The sequence below is a fragment of the Protopterus annectens genome, chromosome 8.part0, assembly GCF_019279795.1.
Source record: "Protopterus annectens isolate FY-2018-M chromosome 8.part0, PAN1.0, whole genome shotgun sequence".
Classification (NCBI taxonomy): domain Eukaryota; kingdom Metazoa; phylum Chordata; order Ceratodontiformes; family Protopteridae; genus Protopterus; species Protopterus annectens.
In genome coordinates, this window is record NC_056741.1 from 1,908,764,947 (window position 1) to 1,908,784,575 (window position 19,629).

At 37.9% G+C, this 19,629-nt stretch overlaps 1 protein-coding gene across 2 annotated transcripts in view; it reads right to left on the reverse strand.

The window, feature by feature from the left end:
* The window catches only part of LOC122809712 (protein NLRC5-like), a 1,339,659-nt gene that overhangs the window by 1,069,900 nt on the left and 250,130 nt on the right, over positions 1 to 19,629 (reverse strand). For both annotated transcript variants that reach the window (XM_044081407.1, XR_006365941.1), the window contains exon 9: positions 12,603 to 12,686. In XM_044081407.1, coding sequence (XP_043937342.1) covers positions 12,603 to 12,686 — 84 coding nt within the window. The remainder of the gene's footprint in view (positions 1 to 12,602; positions 12,687 to 19,629) is intronic.

Sequence of the window (19,629 nt, forward strand, 5' to 3'; positions counted from 1 at the left end):
AATAGAAAGAGAAAAAGAAAGTTCCCCTCTAATTTTGGAAAGAGGGTGACTGAGCTGGGAGGGACTGGCTGTAGAAGGCCATTAGAAGTTAGTACTTCCATCACAAAAGGGTCATTTCTTTGCGTCCTCTAAAGTCATACTTTGTTTTTCTTGAGATTTCTTTTTTGGTAAACTTTTACCCTTTGTTGTGAAGCGTTTTGAAACTTTTGAAAAAATGGACAAGATTTGGAGGGATAGTTTTTCTGAAGTGTAGGAATAGGGGGAAACAAAAAACTGCTTAACCTCTTGCTTAATCCTGTCCCTTTCCCCTAATTTCTTGAAAATATCTTCAGAGGGATTCCCAAAATGGTTGTCTTTATCTTGTGGAGTATCCAGTAATTTGGCTTTCACATTACTTGGCACAGACTGAATCCTCGGCCAATCATATCTTGTAAGAATTGAACCAGTGGCAGCTGCTCTAGAAAAAGCATCTGCTGCATCTCACACACATTAGTAGAATGCCTTGTTACTTTAGAGGCAGAGCTGATTACATCTTGCAAGGAAGACCAAGTGTTGGAATCTGGTACATCAGAAACCACTTTGGCTATGTTATCCCAAAATGGAAAGCAAGTACTATTTCATGCCTCTTTTGATAGTTGATATACAAAAAGTTTAGGCTGGCTGATGTGTAAACTTTTTTTACCATCTCAGCCCATATTCCTGCTGTCCTTGTTGATAGAGTGAGCACTGGGTGGAAAGGAGCAGTTCTGACACTTCATCTGATTCTAATGAAATAACAGCAAGACAAGATGAAGGGTTTTATATAGAAACTTTTGAGTTGCTGCTACTTTATAAAATCTATCTGGCTTCTTAAGTGCAGGAGCTTGGGAACTTGGATCTCACAAAGCTGGCATAAATGTATGCTCTAGGGCTTTTAAAATTAGTGGCATAGCAGAGGGTTTAGGTGTCTACTTATTCAGAAGGCCATAGTATCTTTTTTGTGAATCTGATATCTGTTTGTCCTCTTATTTAAAATGCTTCTTCACCTTATAAAAAGTATTCCCAGCATTGAACTCTTCATGGGGCAAGTCAGAGAACATGGTGTCAATGACCACTGATTTAAAGACCAAAGGTGAATGCATTTGTGATGAATAACAAAGGCTCACAGACTTTGAGTTAGAAACAATTTCTGGCTCAGGGAATCCTTATGAGAGACAGATGTAGAGGGAGGAGATGGAAACTGGAAAGACTGAAAGCTTTAAATAACCCCATATGAGAAGTTAATCTACTCTTCCTTTGGGTTTCTTAAGGAATGAGATGAACATCAGGGGAATATACTTTGTTTTGTTTTTTTTGTCTCCTTTTCTTGGGCATTTTCCACAGAAATAGTATGTGGAGAAGTTGCTGTTCATTCCTCCTGGGTTGTCTTGTTGGACCAACAGTTAGGAAATTCCCCTGCTCCTTCTAAGAGAATCAATGTCCAAATTGGACATCCAGTTGGTAGGTTTGGACATGCTCAGGTTGTGTGCCATGTCAGCCTCTTCAAGGATAGAAACAGTAGACACAGATACAACAACCGGATGGTCCAAGAGCTTATCAAGTGTCTCAGTGAAGATGTCTGACTCCAAACAACTGAAAAAAAACAGGCTCCTCTGAAGAGCTGTTCTCTCCTTTTTTATTTTTCAATTTTTTTTTTGGCTAAAGAAAAATGTCTGAAGCAGACAACTCAGAAGCCATCTCGGTATGCACTGAAGTCTCTTATTTTCAGTGTAAAGTTTTAAGGACAGTACAGTTGTGTTAAGTGTTCAAATGATCACTGCTACAGTAGCCTTAGCTATATGATTTGTATCCCACAAAGGATACAACAGCCAGACAGCTTCCAAAGTTTCAAGGGCACCTTTCACATACCCAAACTGTTAGTCATCTCAACATGAGCAGACGAAAAATTAATTTTTGGCAACTAACTCTTCAGAGCATTTGTGCCAAAAGAGTGAGGGAGGAAAAAGCCCTTTTTTCACCCTGGCAACAAAAACATACAAAAAAATAAATGTGATGGAGTGGCTACAGCAGCAGTGATCACTTGAACATCTACTGTCATGGTAAGTTTACATAAACACCATAGGTTTTTAATTCTTTCAATTGCAACATTCTCTTTTCAAAGAAATAAGGATTCACTGATTTCATTTGTGTGTAAACTTTATCAGTTTTCAGTCATTTATTTCTTGCTTTTTGATTTCTGATTCAGATTCTGAGAAGAGTGTGGCTTTTGCCCAGCCCTTTGAAGGATTCTGTTTCTTTGAAACTATATCCAGAATGAATCATTTGTTTCAGTGGAACATTTAATGTGACTTCTTATGGTCTTAGGTACAAAAACCGGCAAATAGAACAGTCCTTGCAATCATGTGCAGGACCTAAACAAAAAGGTCACTGAGTATTGATGGGCAGTCACATTTATCCTCTTTTCCTAACATAAAAGGTACAGTTTACCATAATCCTTCTATAGTAAGAAGGAAGGATTCCAATGGGGTACTTATCTCCCAACAGACACTTCTAGTTGGGGTTAACTGTATTGTATGGCAGACAGATCACAATATTGATAAAAGCTTCATCTGTGGACTGGTGGCAAGAAAATTCTTATGATTCTTCATATTTGTAGGTCCCTTAAGTATTGACATGTTGTTTCAAGCATATGTCTCAGGTCAGACATAGCATGTGAGAAACATTCCTAAGTTTTTGTAAATTGGCTGAATGTACAGTATCCTTGGCAAGACACGTCCTATACATGAGGACAACTTCAACAGTGATCTAATAAAGAACATCACCTATTACTGTAGGTAAGATAGTCAGCACTTAGGTTCATAGGCAAGTACTAAGCAATCAGTCTGCAGACCATTACAGGTTTAGCCAAAAACCCATTCAAAAGTTACCTCTAGCTTCAAGGAGGGCAAAACAAGATAGACCAAGGCAGAAGTTGGTTGCCTTTTCAATTATCTAGGTTTATCTTTAAGGTGGAAAGGGTGCTACTCCAGTTGATATGTAGTGGAAGTTGTTCCTGCATTGAGGGATACATTGGGATAAGAATCTATCACACTGGAGTGTTTTATTTATCTTTTGATGAAGGTTTAGTTCCATTAACCAGGTATCTGAAGCAACGTTTATTCTGTGAATGGATAAGAGGTCAAATAATGTTGGATCTTTCATGGCTCAAGAGGCTAAACACAGATTTCCATTGTGGAGTCTATAAGAGACTGAGTAAAGAGACAAGGCTGCCAGTCTGTCCTGATAACTAAGATTTTTGAAGCCACTGATATTTTTAATTATAAATCTCTGAGGTTTCTAAATGATATGTTTAGACAAATATATGCCAAATGTCTCATTATATTCAATAATGGATTTGATGAGATATGAATAAAGGGAAAAATAAGACTTCTTTGTATCTAGTGGAGATGTCTTTGGAAATTGAAGGAGCTAGATAGAAAAAATTCTGAACTGCCTGGGAGACATGATGTTCAAATGATAAGGAATTATCAACAAGAGTGACTAGATCCCTTACAACAGTGTCTGCTTGGAGATATATGTCACATATATATAGTATAGGTAACATTTTCTTGTACAATACAAAATTAATCTACAAATTGTGAAATGATGTCATTCCCCTGATGGCAACACAGCAAAGGATACTTGCTGGAATACACCTAGTTTTAAATGCACTATTACATTTAAATGCAATGTCCTATACTTAACTCAATCATGCCTTTTTATATACTTCCAATTCATACCCATAGCTCATTATGGCATCCAGACCTTTATTGGATTTGACCTCTTTAACTAAGTGACTTACCAGCTAATAATAGGGAGTAGTAGAAAGGGCAAAGAGTTATTAACAAAATGACACTAAAATTGTTAATCTAGGATGTCCTGCAGTAGAGAAATGAATCACTTTTTGTCAATTATTTACATTTCATATTTATTTTGTATTTTCATAATGGTAAACCTTATATGTTATTGAGATATATGGTGTGATATGCCATGGTGTGTGAGTCTTTCGGCTTTTCCCGGTTAGGGGTCGCCACAGCGGGACTCCGGTCCGCTAATGATTGGCAGAAGATTTTTATGTGCTGGCTTGCCGGGCCTAACGCACAACCTTCAATGGTGAAGATAGGAAACTTCATTGTCAATGTCCATTTATATCACCCTGTACCTGAGATATTATTTATTTAACAGTAATGAAAATAAACAACATTTCCATATGTTTTTAATACTTCAAAAAACAAGTGACTTGCAAATTGATGTTGCAGAAAACTAGCTTTGATAGTTGCATCGTAAGTTGCACATCTTTAGAGATATTAAGTGCTATTTATATTGCTAATTATAGAATTAAGCATATGTTTTCTTATTTCCGTAAATATCTTAATAAGAATGGGCTCACAGAGGAATTTCTTGTTGTCATGTGAAAGATGCCTGGTTAACAAAAATATTCTAAAAATGTAAGTCTAGTTTACACAGTTTCCAAGATATGACAATTTGTTTGTGAAAGTATCGCAAAAAATATAATTTTGGGTTATTGTGCATTTCAATATATTATAGCAATAATGGACAAACTATGAATGCACTGACTATTATCACTGTAAAGAAAACTTACTGATAACATTGCTGTTTGTACTGTCTCAATGGCATTTCTTATTTACAAAATACTTGCATTTGTTTATCTATGCTTGTTCATTTTTCAGAAATTGCTCTGGAATGCAAGGCTGACAGAGGTGTGACATTTCATATCGCATGGGTGTTAATGAGTTAATAAAATTCTGTAGTGGGACTGAGTTTACTGTTGCTATATTTCCCTTGCAGAACAGTTTAAAAGCCTGTGACATTTACTACTTGCTGATCCCATTTCTTTTAACCACTCACAACCCTGTCAGAGCCACAAATGGTGAGATATTCTGCTTTTGTATCTGTGAGTGCCCTGCACTAATGTAAGCAGTCTTCTTCAATATATGGATTCCTAGCTTGCACTTAAAATTAAGAGAGTACTACTGTAATAGAACCCACTTCCCATACTATGCCATCATTTTCTTAATTTTACTTTACCTTTCCTGTAATTTCTTCTGATTCTTACACTTTACTTGTAGTAGCTTATATTCCCTATATGTTACTTTTACAGAAGGATACATATTTCATCTTGCTCTAGATTGCTATAAGTTGCTTTGAAGTTTTTAGGTGGTTACTGCTTGCTAACTCTTATTTTTTAGTGGCATAAAAAGAGAAAATGTTACCCAGTTTTCTTGTATGGTTCTTCTTGCAATAGTGGCCTAGGGTTAATAGTCAGTTAAGAGAGTTTCCCATACTTATCAAATTGTCATACTGATACAAAGTTTTAGCTGTACTGTAAAATAAAGCTGCTTCTAGCTTTCTGTTCTTAATAAGTGCTGTAATTTATTCCACCAGGCTACTGATTGTTATTTTAGGGCTGACTGGCCTCGGTACAAACTATGCTCCACTCAGACACACACAGTGTGGTTTTGATTCACTCTTCAACCTGCTTCCATTCCCAACCACTCCCATTTCATTTCCTTTATAATAAGCAAACCACACCTCTTCTAGCCACATGACTTCTCAATCCGAAACATTTTCCTACCACTAACTATCCCATAGTGCAGGAAGCAGATACTTTGTATGCTCATCATCCCATTGGAAAAACACTTCTGTAGCTTAGGTGGCAACTACATTCCTTAAATGTCACCAAGATGGCCCTCTCACAACCCCAACCTTTTATTTCTGACCCCACTCAGATGCACATATTGATATAAACTTACATCAATTCTACCACTCTTTTTCTCCCCTCGCTCCCATTATCAATCTAAACATAACCTCCAAACCTCCCACCTCTCATCGCATAAAAATGTCTCTTCTGTATCTGCTGTTAACTACATGCCCTGCTACCTTTCTCACTGACAGTATCTACTCCATCTTAAGCTCATTTAAATATATTCATGCCATTTCCTTTGCCATTCAAATTGGAAGGCCCAAAGATGTTTCACTTATCACTGAATCACTCACATCCATCTCATAGCAGAAATATAAAATCCAATCCTTCCTTTTATGCGAAAAAAAAAACGCTTTCCAAAACCCTCTTTAAGAATTTATTATCTGAAGTTTTATTACTTAGCTCTAGACATCCAATCAGGTGATATACACTAGAACCACAGTACCATGCAGATTACTTCTCATCCTAGCTCAACTACAGATCACAGTGTGAGGACTAAAACCCTTCAAAGTGCCCTGCCTCATTGTCATTAATAACAAATGGACAACTATTAAACAAGGTTAGCCACAGAACAGCTTCACATTGCTGCAATCTCCAAACATGAATGAATGAACTTATGCCCTTCAACCTTTATGAAAAAAACAACTACCTTATGGTTAAGACTAGAAAGCAGGGCAGGAGGTGGAGAGCTACTTCTAATCAAAGAAAAAGCCTCACCAAAAATCATTAACACCACTAAATCAAAGACAACAAGTGAAACAGCACCTAAGCGGGTCTTATGCCATATAAAACTAAGCTCTCTACTGCCTCAGTATATACCCCATCACCTTTTCCATTTACAGTTATATAGCACATTATTTTAAATATTTTCAGCCATTTCTTAATATTAATGCAACTGACCGTGAGGCAAAGCAAATTCACAAAATGCTGTTACTTGGAACAGCTAGAAAATATTTCAAGTAGGCCCATTCCACAAATTAACAAAGAGTCTACTCCTAATCTTAAAATACCTAATGCTAAACACTTGCCAAATAACTTCAGTGTGCACTGCCCTATCACTACCACACAGTCATGCAAAACGTCTAGAATTCCACCATAAATGTTTTTTGGCATACTGTTCCTGGAACTAAAATGTAGGATCATAAGTGCATCAATTGCATCACTTGATAGGACCTCTTTTATACAACTTTCTGGACCCTAGTACAGCCTTAGTCCTGTTCACATCTATCCTCAGAGAAATTTAAAATTCTCTATTCCCTGTGAAACACAGAAGGCTTAGGGTATAGCTATACCCCTGGGTGAACTCTGACTTCTGAACCATGATGAAGGAGGCATACTTGGCCTGAAAGCCCTGGAAATAAAATCCCACAGATAATCAAGTCCAATAAATGTGCGTAACTCACAGAAAAGCAACAAGAATAGTAAAAACTCTGCTAAAGCCCAACACTTAAGACAAAAGCACGTGTCCTCCATAATTAAACCCAGGCTATTATGAAGAAAAATAATTAACAGGGTGAACCATCGACCCATCTGTCACCTTATCTTCTTTACCACACACAAACATAACTTTTAGAGAAGGATCCAGTTTATTTCTGCATTCTTATACTGTATCCACAATAGACTACTTTTACTCAACCAACACTATCTCACATAATAATAGCAAAGATTTCTCTGCCCGGTTTTATTCTCTGCTGAATATGTTGCCACCTTCTACTTCTCTGAAATCACAGTAAAGCACAGTAAGCAAGACCTGTAAGCTTCCTCAACATTTAAATTCTTCCTCAGGCAGATTCAGTACACTTTACCATACTTTCCACATAAAAGTAGATGATATGATTGCCAAAGATGTCAGCTATATTTTGAACACCTCATTCATTACTAGCATTGTTCCTCCCTTCATTAAGCACTCCATTATCATTCACCTACCTAATGTCACTACTCCCAAGGAGTTTAACGATTAGTGACCACACACAGCACTTTCTCAAATGTCTATCCATGGGTCTCTTGTCTTCTTATTGTTTATTACTGATGTCTCTCTCTCTCTGACACCATGGACATTAAAACCTTACTAAGTATTCCAAAGATACACAAACTCTAGCCACTAAGTCAAAATTCTTACACTAGGCTACCTCTATAAATGCAACAGTGAACCAGACATGCAGGCTAAGTTAAAAATGTGACAGAAAGAAATTTCCTTACTGAAAAAGCACCCAAACAATTTACAAAATCATCACTGCAGGAATAATCTCTATCTCATGAAACTGTAGGAAGGATCAGAAAGAAGCAACATATAGAATTTCTTGGAAATGAACCTGACTCTAGTCATAACTACACCTATTATCTTTGAATGGGCCCACAAAGCCTATAGAGCAAAATTGCCTGCAACTTCCCACCAAGGCATATCATCTTTCACTTATTAAACATTGTGGATAAAGAATTATTGATAAGAAAAGACAAGGAAGGTAGAATCTTCCTTTTCACTGGCCAAAAGATGATACTGTTCCAGGACTTTTCACTCCTGATTATTAAAAAGAGGAGGGAATTTGTGCAAGTACACTCCTTATGCAACAAAAACGATATTTACCGATTTTAAATATCTTGCCAACTTGATCATTAACTTTAAAAGTAATAAATACTCCTTTGTGTTGGCTGACCAGGTGCTACTCTTTTTGCAACAGCAGCTAATCATGCCAGATCTACAGAACCTATCACTTGTTAGTGGCATTTTAGGTTATCTGCCAAGGTAACCCAGTACTGGCCAGGTTTCAGAAGCCGAGTCTTCCCTCCCTTTCTCTTTTTATGACAGCTGATTGGCTGAGCATATCCTGAGAGAGACAAGCATTCAGCTGTCACAGGAAGTGAGGTCACTTTTACAAAGAAGTAGAAGAAGTTGCCTGAAGTCACAATCATCTAACAAGAGTAAATTCAAATCCAATCACAATATGATATAGAAAACAAATCCAACACAGCTGAATTAAAAAGGTTGAAAACCACCTCAACTATGCACAAACTGGGGGGATGTCAGGTGGGTGCTGCCACTGAGGCAATGAAGAATTCGAACATCTACTGTTCCAGGGATTTATGCAACTGTACTATATTCATCATTCCCACTGCCCCAGTGGCATTTTGGGTGGATTCTCAAAACTTACCCTGCCTAGAAGATGGGAAGGATAATTATCCAGGAGCCCCTGGAGAATGGTCTCAGCAAAGGCTGCTCTGGACCTTGAAAAGGAATCTATTTTGTAGTGCCTTGATAAGAAATGAACAAAGGACTAGGTTGCTGTCTCTAGAATGCTTTTAGAGCATTTAGAGCACACCCTGTTCCAATATGCCATCGAAGAAGGTAAGGCCTTAATTAAGTGAGCCTTAACCTTGTCTGAAAGAGATTTACCATAGTGGAAGTAACAGTAACAACTTTGCTTATAAACAGGATGACTTTTTCTAGTTCCCTTGTAGGAGACAAACAGCTGTTTAGCATTCCTAAAAGGCCTTGTTCTGTCAAAGGGAGTACCTGAGCTGCCTGTATGCATCCAAGGTATGAGGAATCTTTTCTTTCTTTATTATTATTATTTTTAATCAGGATAGAACTCTGGAAGACTGATGGCTTGATTCAAGATAAATTCAAATAACATGTTGGCATGAATGATGGATTGGTGTGTAACACAGCTCTGTTGTTGTGAAAGATTAGATAGGGTTGGCCAACCATGACAGCATGCAGCTCAGAGACTCACCTTGCAGATGTCAGAGCAATAAGTAAAATAGACTTACAAGAAATGAACCATAGATCAGGCTGAGAGGCAGGTTCAAAAACAGGTAAGGCCAATTTTTCAAGAACAAATGTGAGATCCCAGGAATGAGGAATTTGCTTTCAAGGGAGTCTCACAACCAACACTCCCTTCACAAACTGTTTGACCACAAAATAAGAATTTTCTTAACCACTATCAAACTTCCTTTAACTACCTGGAAGCCATTCCTGTTGCATCGTCATTTTTTCCTTGTTTTCCTGCTTTCTGATGCTCAACCATTTTCTCTTGCATCGTTACATAATGGTCTACACATTTATTTTGCTTCCCTTCTAGTAACTTGAATTTCCAAAAGTTTTTCATTTCTAATCTGTTTAGCAAAATAACAGCAGTTATAATGTACCCATATTATTTACATAATATACTGTATGTCAGTTTATTTTACAGATTTTTGCTACATCACATCCAGGTTTATATGCTGTATAATTTAATATACCACAATCTTCGCTTGTATAACCTTCTATCAAACAGCCCCAATAAAGACTAAAATAAATATACCAGCTCAGCAGGTTTAAATGACATCTAAATCTAGATCATCATCATCTTCTTTCAGCTGTTCCCATTAGGGGTCGCCACAACGGATCATCGGTTTCCATTTCTTCCTGTCCTCTGCATCTTGCCCTGTCACACCAACCACCTGCATGTCCTCTCTCACCACATCCATAAACCTTATCCTAGGCCTTCCTCTTTTCCTGTTACCTGGCAGCTTCATCCTTAGCATCTTTTTCCCAATATACTCTGCATTCCTCCTCAGCACATGTCCAAACCAACGTAATCGTGCCTCTCTGGCTTTGTCTCCAAACCTTACAACCTGGGCTGACCCTCTAATATACTTATTCCTAATCCTGTCCACCCTCATCACACCCAGTGCAAATCTTAGCATCTTTAACTCTGCCACATCCAGCTCAAACTTCTGCCTTTTTGTCAATGTCACTGTCTCCAACCCATATAACATAGCTGGTCTCACTACCCTCTTGTAGACCTTCCTCTTCACTCTTACTGGTACTCATCTGTCACAAATCACTCCTGACACTCTTCTCCACCCATTCCATCCTGCCTGAACTCTTTTATTCACCTCTCTTCCACACTGAACTATTGATCCCAAGTATTTAAACTCATCCACCTTCACCACCTCTACTCCCTGCATCCTCACCATTCCTCTATCCTCCCTCTCATTCACACACATATATTCTGTCTTAGTCCTGCTGGCCTTCATTCCTCTTCTCTCTAGAGCATATCTCCATCTCTCCAGGGTCTACTCCACCTGTTCCCTACTCTCACTACAGATCACAATGTCATCTGCAAACATCATAGTCCACGCGGACTCCTGTCTGATCTCGTCTGTCAACCTGTCCATCACTATTGCAAATAAGAAAGGGCTCAGAGCTGATCCTTGATGTAACCCCACCTCCACCTTAAACGCTTCTGTCACTCCCACCGCAGACATCACCGCTGTCACACTACCCTCGTACATATCCTGTACCACTCTTACATACTTCTCTGACACTCCCGACTTCCTCATACAATACCACAACTCCTCTCTAGGCACCCTGTCATATGCTTTCTCTAAGTCTACAAAAACGCAATGCAACTCCTTCTGACCTTCTCTGTACTTCTCCATCAACACTCTCAGAGCAAACATCGCTAAATCTAGATGTTTAGAACATATTTATTTTTACCATTAAAATGAAATAAATTTACTAGTTCAGCAGGTTTAAAGTAATATGTAGACAGCAGTTAAGAACAGACTGGGATATGGTGGAGGACCGAAATATATGCTCAGAACATTCCAAACATATGCCATTACATGATAAAGGGCAATTCTGGCAGTGAATTTGGTATTGCTAATGACTGAAGAAGAATCACTGAGAAGGTTGACTACAATAATTCCAGGTTCAAATACAAATCCAGATGAAAACAGGTCAGTCTAGGTAATAGGATAAGGCAATTAAGGCAAACACAGTTTTAATCAAGTGCTTTCGTCTAAACAATCCAAGACTCCTTCAGAATGAAATGTTTTCATCATCTGGAGTTGTATTTCTTACATATTAAAGGTTGGTTTGGTTTTAGGTTCCATTCCAGACACAGCAATGAAGAAGAATTAATGGAAATTGTATCAAAGGGTACAGACAGTGGAAATAAGTGACTTGGATGAACAGAAATAAGTGCATTACTGCAAAAGGGATGTCTCTACAGCTGCTGATGGTGCAACCACTAAAGGCCCAGTCAATATCAATAATTTATCATGTATTACCTCAGAGGTATTGTTTGAGGCCAGGTGACTACTGCAATTTCATTTATCATTTCTAAGTGAAACATTTCTCAGTGCTAATCCTAGTTATAACAGACATATCATAGATGCCAATTAAGTACATAACTTCAAGATTGAAGATTTCTGGTCTTATTCAGGTACCCCATAATTTATCTCATGAGCAAGTACCACCTGAAGTGACACTCGGTCTCTGCACTAACCTAATTAACTAGGATGTCAACCTCTGAAACAGTGGGGAGAAGACTTGTACTATAGAAAGCTTAGGGAAAATTCAGAAAACTCAGGTTTCAGTCAAAGATATAATTTGTTTTAAAAGACAGACTAATTTAAATTCTGCTGCATGTACCACAATTTGTCTTATAATTTTCATCACATTATGGGTATGGTTCATTACCCCCACATGTGAAAGCCAATTTACTAAAGGCATTGAATAGTTAACACACAGAAGAAATTTCCATTAGAGTCATACTTTGCAGTGTGGTAGAGTTTTAGGGCCTTATATCACTTTTGATAGTCTGTATTATGAATCATCATCCATTCCTTGTTTTTCAGATAGTTCATGCTGTGTTATTAATCACTCTGGAAAAATATATAAACTTTACAAAATAAAACATACAACAGAGCTCATGCTTTTTGACATTTTAAGCTGTCTGTTTTCTAAAGAAATTATATAAATTTATTATGACATGTTCTGTGGAAAACCGGAGTTATTGATTTCTCTTTTGGTGGTTGATGCAGCTGCTAAGAGAAGTTTATAAATAGAAACAACTGAAATGTTCCTTACTTGATAACCTTGAAAATAGGTAGTGTAGGAAGGGAACTCAACAGAGAGATTAATCCTTCGTCTTCTAATAAATTGCCAGACAAACTGAAGGAAAAAAAATAAAATAGTCATTATTAATAGTGAATTGTAAAATGCAACTGATGTATTTGATCACAGTTTACAGTTTGAGTACAAGTGTAAGTTTTATGACTAAGCCACCTAAAAAACTCACAACCCCTATTTTACAAAAAATGGAGAATCGTGTACTCACCTAAGAATGGTAACTGAAGCTACACATCCTTATGGGATTCTACTATAACAAATGTCGGAAAATTAAACTCTGGGGCTTTACACCATACATGCATTATCAAGTTATTTTAGATGAGTGTAATGATGTGTTGTTTTGCTTGTCTAACTAAGTCAAGGAGTAAAAATACATACAGACTGCGCAACATGGCATTTTATAAATAGTAGAATGGAATATGAGAGATAACAGAGCTGAGATCTAAGACTTAAGTCTGAATTTAAGATTTTTGTTGAAATTTCCTGCACTTGCACAGAAATAAAACACAAACTATTTCTGCACTGAGGTGCATTCTACCTCTCAAATGTCTAGATTTTCGCAGAATGTCCAGATTTATGTCTCCTATTTTTGGTATGTGCCTTACAAAATTTCTTGCTTTTTAGCATATCATTGAAGACTGAAGTCATTAAATAATGACAGGCATTTGAGATACAGACTACATATCCTTCTGAAAATTCATGATAGTCCAAAATGTATTATTCTAGCAGAATTCTAATTTTATTAGAGCAAAATTTCAAATCTATTCCTACTTTCAGTCCTTTGTCTCGATTTCTTGTGCTCAGAGGTTGAGAGTTATGATCTGCATCTACGCAAACAGACCTTTGCTCCATTTCGATTTAGACTTTTCATTCTCTGCTCTGAAAATATGTTCAGACCACTGCAGGTTCAATTCAAAGCTCAGACATGCTGGCAACTTGCTTTACATGTAATATTAGTCCATGACAAGCATAAGAACACAGTTTTCAGAGGACCTGTTAAATAAGCAGATGGTGGTACTGCTTTAAAGTTAAACATTAAGCTGTTCCAAAACAGCTGCAGGGCACTATGTCCATTATGAGGGAGTAAATAAACCACTTTAATTACTATCACCCACAAATAAAAAGGGTCTATATTGAAACATCGAATGCTGAAAACAGCGAACGATGTTTCATCGACACATGTTCAGCGAAAGCTGAAAATGTCAAAACCACAGAACAGCGATTTCTTTCCTAGGGAAAGAAATTGCTGTTCCAAAAAAAAAAAAAAAAAAAAATTAAACACTTCCAAACACATACACACGTACCCTAACCCTAATTGTACCCCCCAAAAAAAACAGTAAACAACTGAATACACATATACACATAACCCAACCATACATCTAATGGAAAAAAAAGTCAAATTTTAAAACATATGCACTTACCTTAACCCGCACCCTAATCCTAAGGTCAGTAACTCTTGCACATTCACGTAACCAGTTCCAAACACATACACACTTACCTTAACCCTAATTCTACCCTCCCAAAACAAAAGTAAACAGCTGAAAACACATACACACGTAACTCAACCATACATCTAACCCAAAAAAAAAAAAAAAAACAATAAACTAAACACTTTCATATATATGCACTTACCCTAACCCTAAGGTCAGTAACTGTTACACATTCATGCTTGGGAGCTATACCGGACAAGGGACCACACTGCACTGCAGAACATGGCATAGCAACAAAGTGGTCAAGCAACTTTTTTCTTAAGGAAAGAATTTGCTGAACAGCCGCTTCACTGTTTTGCCTGTTCGCTCTGTATGTGTAGACGAAAACACATTTGACAAAATGCGTTTTCGTCGTTCTAACAGGAACCCAAATAAAAATAAACAAAGGAATAAAAACTGCTCTGTCTGATTCCTAGCTCCTAGACTGAATAAAAACAGTTTTGATTCCTATCTCCTAGACTGACAGAATACTCAACCCATATTTAGAAAGCTATATCCTAATGTCCATGCAGTGTGCTAATCAGAACTCTTGTCCATTTGCCTTTTAACAGTTAAAAATACATAATTAAAAAAGTAAATTCCCAGTTTAGTCATTGCAGTTTCCTCTCCATGCCAACACAATGCTTTTGTAGCAACACTGTAGGGATACCCACTTCCCTTATGTTAACTAATAAGAACATGAATAATCATCATGGACTTTGAAATAAATCATGTAGAAGAGTTTATGAACTGTGGGCAAGATAGAGATAAAATGTCAGACAAGTAAATTGGTCCTCTTTAAAATGGTATTCTAAGAGACAGAGAGAGTGTCAGACTATGTTCTTCTGCAGGAGAATACGGCAGTAAGGTAATATGTGGCAACATGAATTATGTTGTTTTGGGAGCTTTTTGTCTAAGACTAGGCTACTTGTTTTGGACAATTAAATAAGCTACTTGTTATGTGTTATGTAAATCTCGGAAGAAAAGTACTTAAAGGAAAACCTGGCATCGAGGTTGCAGCTCCCACACTAATATTATCATAATGTAGAAAAGGCAAGAATGTGTTTCCACAAGGACCATCAAGCTTCTCCCTACTAGACTTGAGCCAATGGTAAACTAATAAGGGGACAAAGGTGAGAAGTAGCTACAGCAGCAGTGATCTATTAATATCCACTGTTATGGTGTGTACTTACACACTGTACTAAGTTAAACATTTAGATCACTTTTGCAGTCACCCAAGCTGTTTGGGTCAATTGCTATAGCTTATAAATTAAGAAGGGAGGAGGAAAAGTAATCTAAGCATTCGGGAGTCCATAAAAATGGTCAAAGCAAAGACCATTCTGGACCTGGAAAAATAGTCCAGTTTGCAGTCCTTCGTAAAAGTATGCAGAGAACTAAGTTGCTGCTTCTAGAATACTTATGGAGTCTACCACTTTTCAGAAAGGTACTGAAGAAGCCAAAGCCCCTGTGTCTAAACCACCGTGGAAGCAGCTTATTATAGAGAGTATAACAAAAAGCAATAGCATAAGATAACCATCTGGAAATAGTCCACTTTGACACAGTTTGTCCTTGCCTATTACCTTCATAGTAGACAAACAGCTAGGCAACCTTTCTGAGGGCTTGAGTTTTGTCTAGGTGGGATCTGAGCTGCCTGTGATCATCCAGAGTAAAGGAAATCCTTTCTTCCTTGTTCTTAGGTTCAGGAAAGAAGACAGGGAGCTTAATAGTGTGGCTCAAGGTTAACTCTATAACCACTTTAGGTAGAAAAGAAATGTTAGTTCTCAAAGAATCCCTGTCCTTGTAACTTTGATACTCTCCTAGTAGAAACGCGAGCAATTGTTAAACCGGTCTTCCATGCTAAGAAATTCCATTTAGCCAGATAAGCTAGCCTAAATGTAAAAATAGTATGCTTTTCAAGCACAAAGTTAAGATTCAAAGGAGGAAAGACCTGTTTTCTAGGGGACAGATATATAACACCCCTTTCAAAAATTGTTTAACTTGAAGATGGAAAGAAAGTTGGATAGAAAGTGGGACCTAAGGGCAGACAAGCAAAAATGGATAATATTTTTAAAAAGAGGTGCTGAAAATGGGTTAAGTCCCTTAGAAGACGCCCAGATGGAAAAAAAAAAAAAAAACTCCATTTGCTATTGTACATCTTTTTGCTTGAGTTTATTTGAGAAGATATGATGTGGAGTACTGAGGAAGAAAGCCTAGTATCTCTGGCAATCATTAGAATTGGAGACACTATGCAGTAAGTATTAGGGTCTTGAAGTCTGGTAAAGGTAGCCCAGACTGGTGACTAACAAGATCTGGAAATGGATCCAGAGCCCATGGAGGGTGAACTAAATGAGGCCAAAGAAAGGGAAACCATACCTGCCAAGGCCAGAAAAAAGGGGCAATGAGGGTTACCTTGATCTTGCACTCCATAGTTTTCTGAATGAACTTGGTGGTAAATGGGATTGGCAGAAAGGCATAAAGGAGACTTGGGGCCAAAGATGGACTAGGGCATCTCTGGGTGACTGTCCCCATGGAGGGATGCAGGTGAAGTAACTTTTGCACTTGTTATTTAGATACTAAGTAAAAAGGTCACAGCAAGGTGGCCCCAGTGGCTGAAAATCTCTGTTGCCACTGTTCTGTTAAGAGAACTTGTGAGGCAATAGTACAGTTCTGCTCAGTTTGTCCACTAGGATATTGGATCTCCCAGGTCTGTGCATTGCTACTAGAAAATAGTTTAAAGACATCATTCACTACCAAACTCTAATGGCTTCTCTGTAAAAAGGGTACAAGTGCATTCCATCGTGTTTGTTGATGTACTAAACCACTGACATATTGTCCGAGTGTAGGGCAATCGCATCCCTGGGAAAGAAGCCCTGAAATGGCTGCAATGTAAGGAAGACCATTCTTAACTCTAAGACACCAATGTCAAGGTTGGTCTCTATTGCTGACCATGTTCTCTGGACTGTCTTACCTTTGAAATGCCCCCAAGATGAGAAGAGAGACAGCTGTGGTCACTGTGGCTGTGGGGGTTGGAGGATGGAAGTGTCTGCCCTGAGTAACTGAACTGGATGAAATCCACCACTGAATATGATTTCTGCAGACCTGAGTCAGGTGAACTTTGCAGTGCAGGGGATATCATGTTTGTGACCACTATATAGCTAGTGTCTACTGTAGAACTCTCATGTGGTATCTGGCTAAAGCAACGATAACTATAGAGAAAGCCATTAGACCTAAGAGGTGTAGGATGAGTCGAGCTTGAGGTCTGGGATGATTTATGGATTTGACTCATGTTAAGGGACATTTTGCTATGTGAAGTACAGTGTCTATGTGGCAGACTATGTATTCTATGGATTGAGTAGGGGATAGCTTGCTCTTGTTGATATTTATAGAAATGTCTAAGTGAGTTGTTAGATATAACAGGAATGACTTAGGACTCAGAAGTAGATCCCTGGAGATAGCAGTTAGAAGCCAGTCACATAAATATGCAACTATCTGGATCCTTTGCAGGTTGAGATAGACTATCATGCCTGCCATTATCTTGGTGAACACCTGGGGCATTTTGATGATACCAAATGGCAGTGCCCTGAACTTATGATGACTGGCTTCCAGATGTAAATGGAGGAATCTCCTAGACTGTCGCTGGATCTTTATCTGATAGTAGGTGTCCTTTAGATCGACAGAGCACATCCAAATGTCCTTCTTTAGTTACGACAGAATGGGCTGTTCTGTGATCATCTGGAATTTTGTCTATTTTACATATTGATTCAGATTGCTGAGATCCAATATTGGTCTGAAGAACTAAAAAGAACCTTGAATAGACTCAAAATCCTTGTTGGTCCTGGCAGACCAGTTGGAGGACTCTTTTGTCCAGCAACTGTAGAAGCTCTGTTGCTGCAGATTCCAACTGATTGGGTGAAGTATCAGGTATCTTTTGTATTGTCTTTGGTGGTGCTGAAAAGGATATTGCATAACCAATTATCCTTAGACCCAAGAATTGGAAGCTATATTTTGCTGGGCTAGAGGGTGTAATGAAAATCATCCCCTGGCTGTCTCAAAAGTGCAGCAGCCAGGCAAACATTCAGGGATGCTGATGAGGCTTCTCTGTGAAAGGTCAATGGAAACCTTGGATCTGTGAACCGCCTCTGCCCCAAGGGTGATGTCATGTGATTGCCTTCATCTCTGCCTCTGTGAGGCCTGTTCCTAGGAGTGCCCTGCTGAAAATGTTGAGATTTTTTTGAACCACATTTTTCTTCCTCCTCTTTGATTCTTGGAAAAGGATTTCTGACAAGCTGAAAAACAGATTCCAACTGCAGACAAAGTCTTACCATCCTGCTCACTCCTGGTAAGTGTTTCTTTGACTTTTGGTCCAAATAAGGTGGAACCATCATGGGGGTGTTTACGAAGGATGTCAGGATGTCTTAAAGATTTCCATGAAGTCAAAGAGCTGCATCCAGGCATGACACATCATGGTAATACCGGTGCTGGCTGCTCATGCTGTGACATCTGCAACATTAGACAGTGGTCTCATGGCAAAATCTGAAGATGACTGAAGGGAGACAACTGAAGGATATCCAAAGGTAAGTTACCCACCATAGAATTTGAAAGCTCCTTGATCAAATCCTTCTGGAAAAATTATTAGAACAAAACTGATAAAACTAGAAAAACAACTAATGACCACAAGCCAAAGCTGGGAACCAGTACTTAATTCCAGCAGTTACCAAAGTGAGCGCTTTCATCAAAAAGACTTCATCAGACATTTCAAATACATGACCATTTTAAATACTCTCTGCAAAAATCACATGACAAAATTTAAACAGACCTGAAACAAAACCTTAACAAAGATTATGAACCTGATTAAAATCACAAAAGAAAATTATTTTCAAATAAAAAATAAATAAAAAATATATGTATGTATACATATTGAATAATAATAAATTATATATACATATATATATATATATATATATATATATATATACATAAAATGAAGGCATACATTATCTTAAGTATGCTCTCATCCCCAATAAACTACTGATACTGATTGGTTCATTTAATCCTGGTAGTACTGTGGTATTGAGGAAAGTTTGCCACCATAACTCTCTTTCTTCCAACTTAATGGAACAAGGGCCACTCCTTGGATGCTGCTCCACCTGTTCCAGAACACAAAAACCAAAAGTGTGATTTTCATGAGTTGCAATATGTCTCCAGAGTGCATTAGTAGATTTAGGCTTCCTTATATCACAGGAATGCTCATAAATCCGTTGTCTAAGCCTGCGGTCTGTTTTCCCCAAGTAAAAACTAGGGCAGAGTTTACACATGGCAATATATATCACCCCCTTAGACTGACAATTAAAATTGCCCCAATCCTGATTTTTACGTTATCAACTTTTTTTTAGTGATGATCCTAGCTATAAGATCACTATCAACATTGAAGGTAGTAACAAAATATGAGTGGACCATGTTGGTCCCATTGACCAAATGCTGGTCCAAAATGTTGGTTATATTATTTGTTGGTTCCC